General features: G+C 39.7%; 1 protein-coding gene across 24 annotated transcripts in view; it reads left to right on the forward strand.

Annotated features, from left to right (window-relative positions):
• Positions 1-10495, forward strand: part of LOC5579800 (serine/threonine-protein kinase MARK2) — a 356247-nt gene extending 345752 nt beyond the window's left edge. For all 24 annotated transcript variants that reach the window (XM_021848980.1, XM_021848978.1, XM_021848981.1 and 21 more), the window contains one exon: positions 6635-10495. In XM_021848980.1, the coding sequence (XP_021704672.1) occupies positions 6635-6693 (59 nt within the window). In that variant the 3' untranslated portion in view covers positions 6694-10495. The remainder of the gene's footprint in view (positions 1-6634) is intronic.
• The last annotated feature ends 859 nt before the right edge of the window (positions 10496-11354 follow it).

Consider the following 11354-nt stretch of genomic DNA (forward strand, 5'->3'; position numbering starts at 1 on the left):
TTAGAGGAGATAATTAGAACAATCCCGGAGCCGATGCTACTGATAGGAGATGCCAATGGTCACCACCGAGCATGGGGTAGCGGTTAAAACTGTCCCCGCGGCTCAAATATCATAGTTAACATAGTTAACAAACATCAGCTTCTTCTTCTCAACGATGATTCTCCTACTTTCATGCGTGGGAACACAGAGTCTGCAATCGATATTTCACTGGTTTCTTCGCGCCACGGCCACAGTTTCTTCTTCTTTCTGGCGTTACGTCCCAACTGGGACAAAGCCTGTTTCTCAGCTTAGTGTTCTTATGAGCTTTTCCACAGTTATTAACTGAGAGCTTTCTATGCCAATTGACCATTTTTGCATGTGATATACACAGTGGCAGGTACGAAGATACTCTATGCCCTGGGATGTCGAGAAAATTTCCAACCCGAAAAGATCTTCGACCGGTGGGATTCGAACCCACGACCATCAGCTTGGTCTTGCTGAATAGCTGCGCGTTTACCGCTACGGCTATCTGGGGCACAGGTTCTCCTGGTCTGTTAACACAGATCTGCATGGAAGTGATCACTACCCTGTCTTACTGTCTCTAGCTGACAACATAGTGCCGGAAACGTCCAGGCGCCCCAGATGGAAATACGAAGCTGTCGAGTGGGCTAGCTTCCAAGAAACAGTAGAAAGTAAACTCAACGCACGCCCTCCAACGAACATCACGGATCTTTCCGCCATCATTAACAGTGCAGCAACTGATACGATACCTAGAACGAGTTCTAACCCTGTACGACGAGCCATACACTGGTGGTCGGATGAAACTAAAAAAGCAATCAAAGCACGACGAAAAGCGTTGAGAGCTTGCAAGCGACTTCCCGATGTGCACCCAGACAAAATTGAAACCATAAACCGATATCACGAGTTCCTCAACATCTGCCGTCAAGTTATACGAGAGGTCAAAAAAAAAATCATGGACAGCATTCCTCGATGGCATAAATTACAGTCCATCCGCGACCGAGCTATCGGCTACCTCGAACGTACCAGAGGAAACGGGTCTGTTGGCTTCCTTCCCGATCAAGCCAACCGTACCCTGCAAAGCGTGGCCAATTACCGGCTTCCCCCGGTGGCTGGGCTCCACCGCGTCGGGCCAAGAAGCTGGTTGGCAAAAGTTCCTACTATCGACAATCATATTATATCATATATTCAATGAGTTGATCTGAAGAAAGTATCAACATGCGGATGTCAGATTCACGGATGGATCCAAGAAAAGCAACTCTGTGGGCGCTGGCGTTTTTGGAAAGAACATTAGCGAATTCCACAAACTGCCGAAGATCTGTTTTGTCTTCTCGGCGGAAGCAGCAGCGATCCGCCGGGCGGTGACTCAACCGAGCACAATATCGATATTGGTAGTTTCTGACTCAAATCGGGGTCGACAAAGTCGTCAACTAACACCCAAAGCTCCGGCGGACGACGTAAGGCTTTGGGTTAAGAAAGTAATCTGGGACTCATGGTCTCTCCGTTGGCATCTATACCGAACAACTTTTGCTAGGAAAATCAAACCCAATGTTGAACGATGGGACGACCCAGCATCACGGAGAGACCAAATTGTCCTTTCCAGACTACGCACGGGACATACCAGACTCTCCCGTAATATGGGAGCCAAAAGGGACGAGTTCAGAATATCGTGCGAAACCTGCCACACCCACAACTCCGTCGAACATTTCATTGCCAGTTGTCCTAGTCTGGAGCTTTTACGAAGAGAACAGCACTCAGTCAAGATGAAGATAGCCAAACTAAGCTGCTTAAATTTTTGAAGGATGCTAAAATTTATGACGCAATATACCCCAAACACGCGAAACATAGAGCCCCGAGTGATATCCTCAACTGCAACAATGAATGCCGAAAAAGCAACACGGAGACAAGCAGATACAGAGCCCACAAGTACCCGGGTATGAGGTGGACATCGGTACACCGAAAACATTTGAAATTTTAACATTGAAGAACCAGAAGAGAAAATTAATAATGTATTTTCAAAAACTGTTAGCTTCCCATCCCCCTGGTTTTTAACCAGGTTTCCCTTTTCCTTAACAACCCCACTCTTTCTATCAATATGAGATGAACCAGTCTCAATAATAAAGAAAGAAAAAAAAAAATAAAGTCGATATATATTTCTACTGGCTGCTGATTCTAGGTTTACTTGTCCCAAATTCTATGTCAGATGCCCAGCTTTTTTAGCACCTTGTCACATTCGCATGAATTGTCCGATATTAGAAAAAATACCTCAAATGAAAGCATGGTATTATATCTGTCTAATCCATGCTGAAAAAATCGATCATGGAAATCGGAAATCGAAAATGGATCCAGACAGATACAATACCAAGCGTTCATCTGAAGTAAAATTTTCTCATATCGGATCATTCTTGCGAACGCACCGACTATTTATGTTGGAGAAAGGGCAAAAAGATTCGGCAAGCTTGTTCTATGTAAATTTTATGGACCGTGCGAGATTAGTTTGTGTAGACCGACAGTACCGTGCTATCACGTAGCCGTCTTAACGTGTATTGCCTGTGTTACAGTAAATATTATATCGTACCGTTCTATGTATATCTGCCTTGCGGTATAAAAGGTTTTCATAGATCATGGGACAATTGACTTCTAGAAGGACAGCCCAGAACTAGTAGTACTCACTATAAGCACAATTATGTGGCCATATGGTCTTTGTCATCGGGCCACAAACAGAAGCTGTCAGACGATAGCTTCGACCAGAGGGAAGAAGAAGAAGAAGCACAATTATGACATCTAAATTTTGTCTTTGATGCAACTGAACGCTTTTGTCTTTTTGGGGAACGTAAATTCATTTTATTGTATTCGTCGTACCCTCTTGGCAGAATATCAATAACGAGAATAAAAAAAAAGTAGATTTGAGTACTACCATGTATCTTTTAATTCCGCCCTAATTGCTTATCTTTGACAGATACGCGTATTTCGACTACCACTTGTTGCCTTCTTCAGTGTCAGCTACTCGTATTCAACCCTGGATACTGGATACGAGTAACTTTTTTTTTTTTTTTTCATTTTAAGGCACTCCGTGCTTGTGGCCACTACTGTGCCGGAATCAGTTTTATCTGTATCTTCCTTACCGATACAGTTCTATTTTTAGCTAATCTATATTTACATCTGCTTTCACTCTCTTCCGCTCTTTTGCTCTCACACCGAGCAGGTAGGAGAGTGCTCTGCTGTTGGTCCAATCGATTTCCATAAGCCATAGTCAATTGCTCTTGCGGTGGTTCGTTTTGCCGTGTTCCTGAGTCGTTTGAGGCTAGCTGCCTGCGAAGTGGGTCAGTTTGTCTCAGTCACCATCTGACACTGACGGAGGATGGATGTGTTCCCCTAAGCACGGTCCTCCGTGCGGCGTCTTCTGGTGGCTGGACGGGTTATTTTTTTGGAGGGGCTGGGAATTGAATCCATGACCTTCCGCTTATGAAGCGAAAGCGTTACCTCAAGGCTACGGACCCCCTCTATACGAGTAACTTACACTTAAATTAAATTATTTGAGCAAATATGTTGACAATCCACAGTGGGACGGATTGAGGTTTTAGGAGGAAAGATGGAACTCACGCCTTCAATTGTGATTTCACGTAAAAATAATGTTCTACATAGTTGTTTCTAATATAAAAACAATATTTTTGGTCGGAACGAAAATTAGGGTGGCCCTATGTTAAAAAAGATAACCATCAAAACATTTTAATTTACGGAATATTGATATAGTTTGTTCTACAAAGTGGAAGATCGAAAAATTTCAAGCTGATTTGATAAAAAAAGTTTTTTCCTAGCTCAAAAATTGACCGTTTTAGAGCATTTTCCGCTATTGCTGTAGGGTGGCCCATCAAAAATTGTTTTTTTTTTGTTTAATTTTTATTATTTCAAGTTTCTTAGTAAAATTGTCTTCCCATTACTTTCACGACTAATTGAAACGCAAACATAAAAGATATAGCTAATTTTTGAGCTAGGAAAAAACTTTTTTTATCAAATCAGCTTAAAATTTTCCGATCTTCAACTTTGTAGAACAAGCTATGTCAATATTCCTTAAAATAAAAAAGTTTTAATGGTTATCTTTTTTTACATAGGGCCACCCTAATTTTCGTTCCGACCAAAAAAAATGTTTTTATATTAGAAACAACTTTGTAGAACATCATTTTTACGTAAAATCGCAACTGAAGGCGTGAGTTCCATCTTTCCTCCTAAAACCCCTATCCGTCCCACTGTGAGCAATTCTCGCTGAAACCAGGCCGCCATCGGCACCCATCGTTAGAATTCCAATTTTATGTCACTGATCGCTAGTTTTCGATAAAACTTAATGGTGGTCCTTTCTCTTTTCTCAAATTGGTGGACCCCTCGTACGCCAGCTAGCTGAACAGTTTGCGAAAATGTCCATTTTTTGATAAATCTTGGGTATTTCTTCACGGGATATGTCTCATATTTCACTTGGAACACATAGCAAACTTAGTGGCATTGTATAGAGAAAGGATATAGCTTTCATTTAAACTTGAAAAAAAGTTGGCGGCCATTTTGAATTTGGCCGCCATCTTGAATTTTGTTAGAAAAATCGATTTTTCACCATTAGCGCACCGCTAGTTTTGAATTCTGAGATCATCATCAGAAAGCTGAGGAAAAATTGCGTAAGATACGCTACAGAAACTAGGTGAGCAATGGTATTTACCCTATCAAATGTACGATTTTCTAAATCATGTTATACGATTTTGACGTATATGGCGAGTGCAATCAATACAAACATCAATTTTTTGTACAACAAAGAAACAAGTTTTCAACCTTTGGTGTTTTATTCGAGTCGAGTAAAGAATATGAATATTATTTTTAGTGAAAAAATCTGGCGGCCATCTTGGATTTTGACGCCATATTGATTTTAAGTAGTAGAATTATTTTTTCACCTTGATAGCACTCAGCATGTCGAATTTAGAGGCTACCAATAAAAAAAGGTTACGTATACTCTTCTTCTTATTATTCTTCATTTTACTGACATTACGTCCCTACTGGAACCGAGCCTGATACTCAGCTATAAATAGTTATAAATCCAGGTTATTAAACAGGAATTTTCTTTTTTAATGCGATTTCTGACAACGGAATAATTCTTCGACATATCTTTGAATTCAGTAATAATGAATAAATAAATTCAATAAATGATAACCGTCAAAAAACATTGATTATATTAAACAAACATTTTTTTACCCTATGCATTGTTGTTCATTGTATGCAGTTTATAGATTGCGTGTCGGGACATTAGTAAGCCTTGTAGTAATATCTGTAGTTCTAACGTAAAACATTGACAAAAGTGCATTAATTTATAATGAAAGTCTTAAATTTTGAAGTAAAAAACATCCTTGATTTTCTAAGTCATAAAGTATCGTTTTTAGTACCGCCCAACATGCATGTGAAAAATAGCGAAATTGAATGATGAGAAGCAGGTTTTGTTCTAATGTGGACGTAATGCCGAAAGGCAGGTGTATAATTTCGAGGTTAGAAAAACTGGCGGCCATCTTGGTTTTTGACGCCATCTTGGTTTTTAGCAGTTTCATGATTTTTTACCATCTCAGTGCTCATCATGTTAAATTATAAGGCCTCCGTTAAAAAAATCAATCAGATTCTATCTTTCTTATCTTATCTCAGCTGTTCAACTGATTGTTCATTTGTATCAATGGTTTTAGACCAAATAAATGAAAGAAATAATGCTATTTTACAACTCGAAGATATACAGAAGAATCATTCAGGTAGCAAATAAGCGTTAAAAATCCTATTTGATAATTTGTTTTTAAAAAGAAGAAGAAGAATAAGTGTAACGGTAGCATTGAAATTCAACATGTTGAGTGCTAACAAGGTGAAAACCTATTCTACTACTTAAAACCAAGATGGCGTCAAAATCCAAGATGGCCGCCAGATTTTTTCACTCAAATTAATACTCCTATTCTTCATCTGTCTCAAATAATACACCAACGATTGAAAACTTGTTTCTTTGTTGTACAAAAAATTATGTTTGCATTGATTTCACTCGCCATATACGTCAAACTAGTAGAACATGATTTAGAAAATCGTTCATATCATAGGGTAAATACCTTTGCTCACCTAGTTTCTGTAGCCTACCTTATGCAATTTTTCCTCAGCTTTCTGATGGTGATCTCAGAATTCAAAACTAGCGGTGCGCTAATGGTGAAAAATCGATTTTTCTAACAAAATTCAAGATGGCGGCCAAATTCAAAATGGCCGCCAAAATTTTTTCAAGTTTAAATGAAAGCTATATCCTTTCTCTATACAATGCCACTAAGATTGCTATGTGTTCCAAGTGAAATATGAGACATATCACGTGAAGAAATACCCAAGATTTATCAAAAAATGGGCTTTTTCGCAAACTGTTCAGTTATCTGGCGTACGAGGGGTCCACCAATTTGAGAAAACAGAAAGGACTACCCTTAAGTTTTATCGAAAACTAGCGATCAGTGACATAAAATTGGAATTCTAATGATGGGTGCCGATGGCGGCCTGGTTTCAGCGAGAATTGCTCCTGTGCAATCATTGACATAAGAAAACCAGCAGTCTATCAACAGTTTCATTGAATGTTCATCTCGGATTTCTTCCCCAGGTACCAGCATTGGCTTCAAGAACATTGCCTCCAAGATCGCGTACGATCTACGTCTGTGACTCGATACAAAATCGGAGGAGTATCACTCGGTCGGTAGCGATGCCCCGGACGGTAGTGATAGAGGGGATGGCGATGGCAAAGGCGACGGCAATGGCGGAAGCGGAGGCGGTAGCGGCAATGGTGGTGACAGTGGCGGCAGCAGCAACGGCGGCAACAACGGAGACAATGGCCACAGTGGTGGAAACAACAACAGTAACAAAGACAGCGGTTGTGGAATCGAGCATGGTGATGATACAACAACTACTACTACTAGAACAAGTGGAGAGGTGGACGGCATTCGGAAAGGTTCGATTGGACATGCTAGTACTACGGTAGCGTATGGTTTCGTTGGTAATAGATATGGTGGTTCTAGTACTACGGGTACTACTTATATGACGACGACGAAGGCGGACGGTAAAGCTTACGGTGGTTATGGCGTTAATCACTACGACTATCCCAGCGATAAGTATAACCCGATACGGGACGATGACGGAATCGGAGCCGAGGCTAGGGATTCCGCCACCTCGAAAGGAGGTGGTGGCGACAAGGTGGTCGGATACAATAATATATTTGCATCGTTGCTGAGAACTACTACCCTCTAAGGATGAGCAATCAGCGGAGTTTACCGAGAATGTTGTCAAGTTTCTAGAGTGTTGACAGTTAATATATAAAACTAGTAACCGGAAAATTGTAATTACAAGGAAAGCCCATTTTATAAACACATACCTACACACAGTTGTTCAAGATGGTAGATGGTTAAACACACGCAAACCCCCTTTTACAGCATAGTATTCTCGTTGAAAGGATATCCATGAAGGAAATACATACACATACATACATATTTAGCTAATTGAGACATACAAATAAAACAAACTATTGAATAGTGTGCATGTTGGATAAAAACTCCAATACGAGCAGTGGTTGGACAAAATTCTGTCTTTCATTACTCGACATTTGCGAGATTGGCTTTCGTGAAGTACTAGATCGCCGCACCGCTGCTCAAATCGTGATGCATTAGTTAAACAGCTCAGTTTCGATATCTTGAACTAATTCATACTCTCTCACCTGATCATAGAAAACCACTAGGTACTCTAATCCAACGCGAATAACAAAAAGAAACATGCCTTTTAACAGCAAACAAGAACAACGTCGCCACCATCACCTCTAATTGTGTGAAACAGAACGGTAATCCATTCAGAGTTTCCCCTATTCAGCAGCCGAGGAACTTTACTGAGAAAAGACTTATATTCAAGTGGAAGACCTCCCGTTTCTAGGTAAAAACATATGAAAAAACGACTGATTTTATCCGTGGGATTTGTTCGGAACCCGGACCCACATAATCTCTTACTTACTCTTACTATTGCGCTACTACTGCACACACCTTTCGCGCGCGTAGTACAGCACCGTCAATCGTCAAACACATTTGTAGAACACACAAACACTCACACTCTCAAGCAAAAACACTGTATTATTGATGCATCATTGCCATCATCGTCATCATCACGCGTGTCTCCCACGTAGCTAGGTCGAATTTATCTCCGATTCTGTGGCAGCTCTGTCGTGCGGACAGCAAAGCGAATCGGTCCGTGTATGTTGTAATAATCAAAAACCAAAAAAAGAAACAAGTATATATCGCCACTAGATGTCACCCTGTTATCGCTTCCCGCACTTTCGTCCGCCAAAACGGGGTGTGGAATCCGACTCCGTGAGCGAAAGTGTGAGTTCGTGTTAGCGTATTGTAGTACTAGAATAACCGTGGCAGTAGAACCTGTTTTCTAGCAGTGGATGCGTGGATGCGGTTGGGCGCCAATGTGTGGTTGGGACGAATGCGAGAGTGTTCTTGTTTTCCCGAGCTAAGAAGTGTAACTAGAAATCAGAAAGCTCGATCTTACTAGATTAAGAGCGAGCTGAACCCCATCTCGTGAGAATTTCTCACGTTCAATGTAAATTTTATCGCGCAGATTCAAGACCCTTCCGTTCATCAGAAGCAACCCGTTTCCGAAATGACACCACGAAAACGCAGTCAAGCAATTTCAAGCTGAAGACAAATGTCAAGCAGAGTGCGCCGCGTTCAATTGCTCATTTGTAAGTATGTAGATTTTATTTTAGTTCTTTTCCGAGTTTGTATTGTTTTCAATGCTACGTTTCGTTCGTTACTGAAAGACGCTTGCTTACGTAAATAGCGCCCAGTTGCTATCGAATTTAGTGCAATTTTGTATCTCCTAGTTTAAAGATATATCTATGCTTCAAAAACTATGTCAGGTGGGACGCCATCTTGGGAACGGGCGACGACTGATGTGCTCTTGGTTTTCTCGCCTATCGTATAACGATCATCATCTTTCATTCAAACAATGAATTAAACACCATACGGCTATTCATGCAGATACTATATCATAAACTTTCATTAACGGTAAAACAAAGAAGAAAGCATGTAAATCTCATTAACTGTTAAAGTGATTAGAGTTTAGAATCCAACCGGAAAACAAAGAGCAAAGGAATGAATGATAAATTACGCAGAACTTCTATACTTTAAGATACAAAATGGACTTAGAGAAAATTTAAAAAATATTCAAATAGCACGAAGCAGAGAGAAGGAGGTAATATGAAATGACTATTTATTTTCTAAAAGAAGGAAAACACTGAATCAATTGACACACGAGATGAACGCAAATCAGATCTGTAAATTGGCCGAAAGCTGTTAATATCTAGAACAAGCATTAACATAATGTTCTATCCAGAAGTATAAATATTAATATAATCGTCATCGCTGGATGGGAGGAGTAAAAGGATAAAATTTTAAAAAAGGGAAAAGATCAAATTGATATCTTCTTCAACGTAAACAAGTGATAAGCTCCCCCATTCGATGAGAAATTATTGAAAAAAACCTTGAAACTTATGCATAAAAGAAACAAGCGAAACTAGAATATTAACATTATTATTATTATTATAAATACAACCTATATAAAACTAGTTATTGTTAGATTACAAAAAGTGCAACAACAGAGAAAGGATTCAAAAGTACGTATAAACAGACGCAAAACAGTTGAAATTTCACTCCCATTATTCACCACATGTTCACTCTCAATACAAACGAATTAAACTGAAAAACACAAACTGCTTCTCCAATCACACACACACAAACACCCCATCAAAATCACCAGACATGGCACCCAGGCGTCTTCTCGCGTTACTGCATTGCCGGAAGTCGTTCCTGAGTTGTGAAAGTTACCCACCCGTTCCGCGATTCAGTCACGCAAGTTAGGACACTGCCCCCAACGCCATCTGTTAGACCGTTTCCCCCATAAGAAGCGATTAGCCCTCAAAAGGCTAAAGATCAGCTAGCTGTTGATGCTGTAGTGTAAATATACTAAAACCCTTTAAAAACTAGAGGCCGAACAGAGCAAGCAGAAGCTGAAAACCGCGGAAGCAAACGATTGATGAATCCTTAGTTGTAATATGTTTTAAGTGTAAATCCCTCCCCGTTTTCTTTCTGCCTTGGAAGCCGATTGGTAGCAACCAGTTTGCCGCAAAAGGAAAGAAAATAATCGCAGTACGGTTAAGTTCATTCACAGTTCATCCCTATTTCCTTCGTTAGCAAATCTGTTATGCTTTAATTTTTGCGCCAAGCTTTCGTATTTTGCAATCCGTCTCCGGATTGTTTTTTTTTTCTTTCGATCCCTATACTTTTCCAAACTCCCCATAATAGTGGAACCATTAGAAAGACACACAATACGGAAAATAGTATTTGCTATGCTATGCTATCAAAAGCGATGAAAATCAACAAACACACAAACATCGGTAATAGCTGAACAACAACAAAAAGAAAACAGCAACAGGAAATATGAAGAAAAAGAAGAAAAGAGCATACAATTGTGGTGATGGCTAATCCTTTTTTACATAATTATACGATTATGATTTTCATTTTTCTCAGAACTAAAGTGAAGAAAATGTTTCAAATAAATGAAATGAAAAATATCTGTTTATAGGCGGTTTGTGTAGGTTTGTACGGTGGAACGATAAAAGAAAGCATTGCGGACAAATAGAATATCACACTGTACAGTTTACTTTCTATTATAATGATCCAAGCAAAGAATCAGTTTCTAAAAATAAATCATCTCAGGCATGATGCTTACCTGTAGCGATAAACGCGCAGCTATTCAGCAAGACCATGCTGATGGTCGTATCCTCGTAAATTCAAATTTCACAACTCGAGGATCTTTACGGCTTGCACATTTTCTCAATTTTCCAAAACGGGAGATAGTCTTCTGTGTTTGCCACATGATATAGGTACACAAGCAAAACTGATAGTTTTGCAATGAAAGATTTCGGTACATGTAGAAGTGTAAGAATTCTGAACCTCAGTCCCTTTTGTAACGTAACGTTAGATATAAAAAAGAAGTATTTTCAAGGAATTTCTCAGAAAAATTTGCTACAAATTCTCCTTGGATGCACATAAAAAGTATATCAGTAATTCCTACAGAAATGTTCCCAGTTAAATCTACAAGGATATCCCACCAAAACTGGTACATACGATTGGCATTTGTAGATATGAATAGATAGGGCCCATTCACAAATTGCATAACGCTGAGCTGTAGGGGGTGGGTGGATGTCCTCAAGATGTTACAGTTCTTACAAAATTAGAAAAATATTCATACAAAATGTGTTAGAGGGGATGGGTGGG

This window comes from Aedes aegypti, chromosome 3, assembly GCF_002204515.2.
Source record: "Aedes aegypti strain LVP_AGWG chromosome 3, AaegL5.0 Primary Assembly, whole genome shotgun sequence".
Taxonomy (NCBI): Eukaryota; Metazoa; Arthropoda; class Insecta; order Diptera; family Culicidae; genus Aedes; species Aedes aegypti.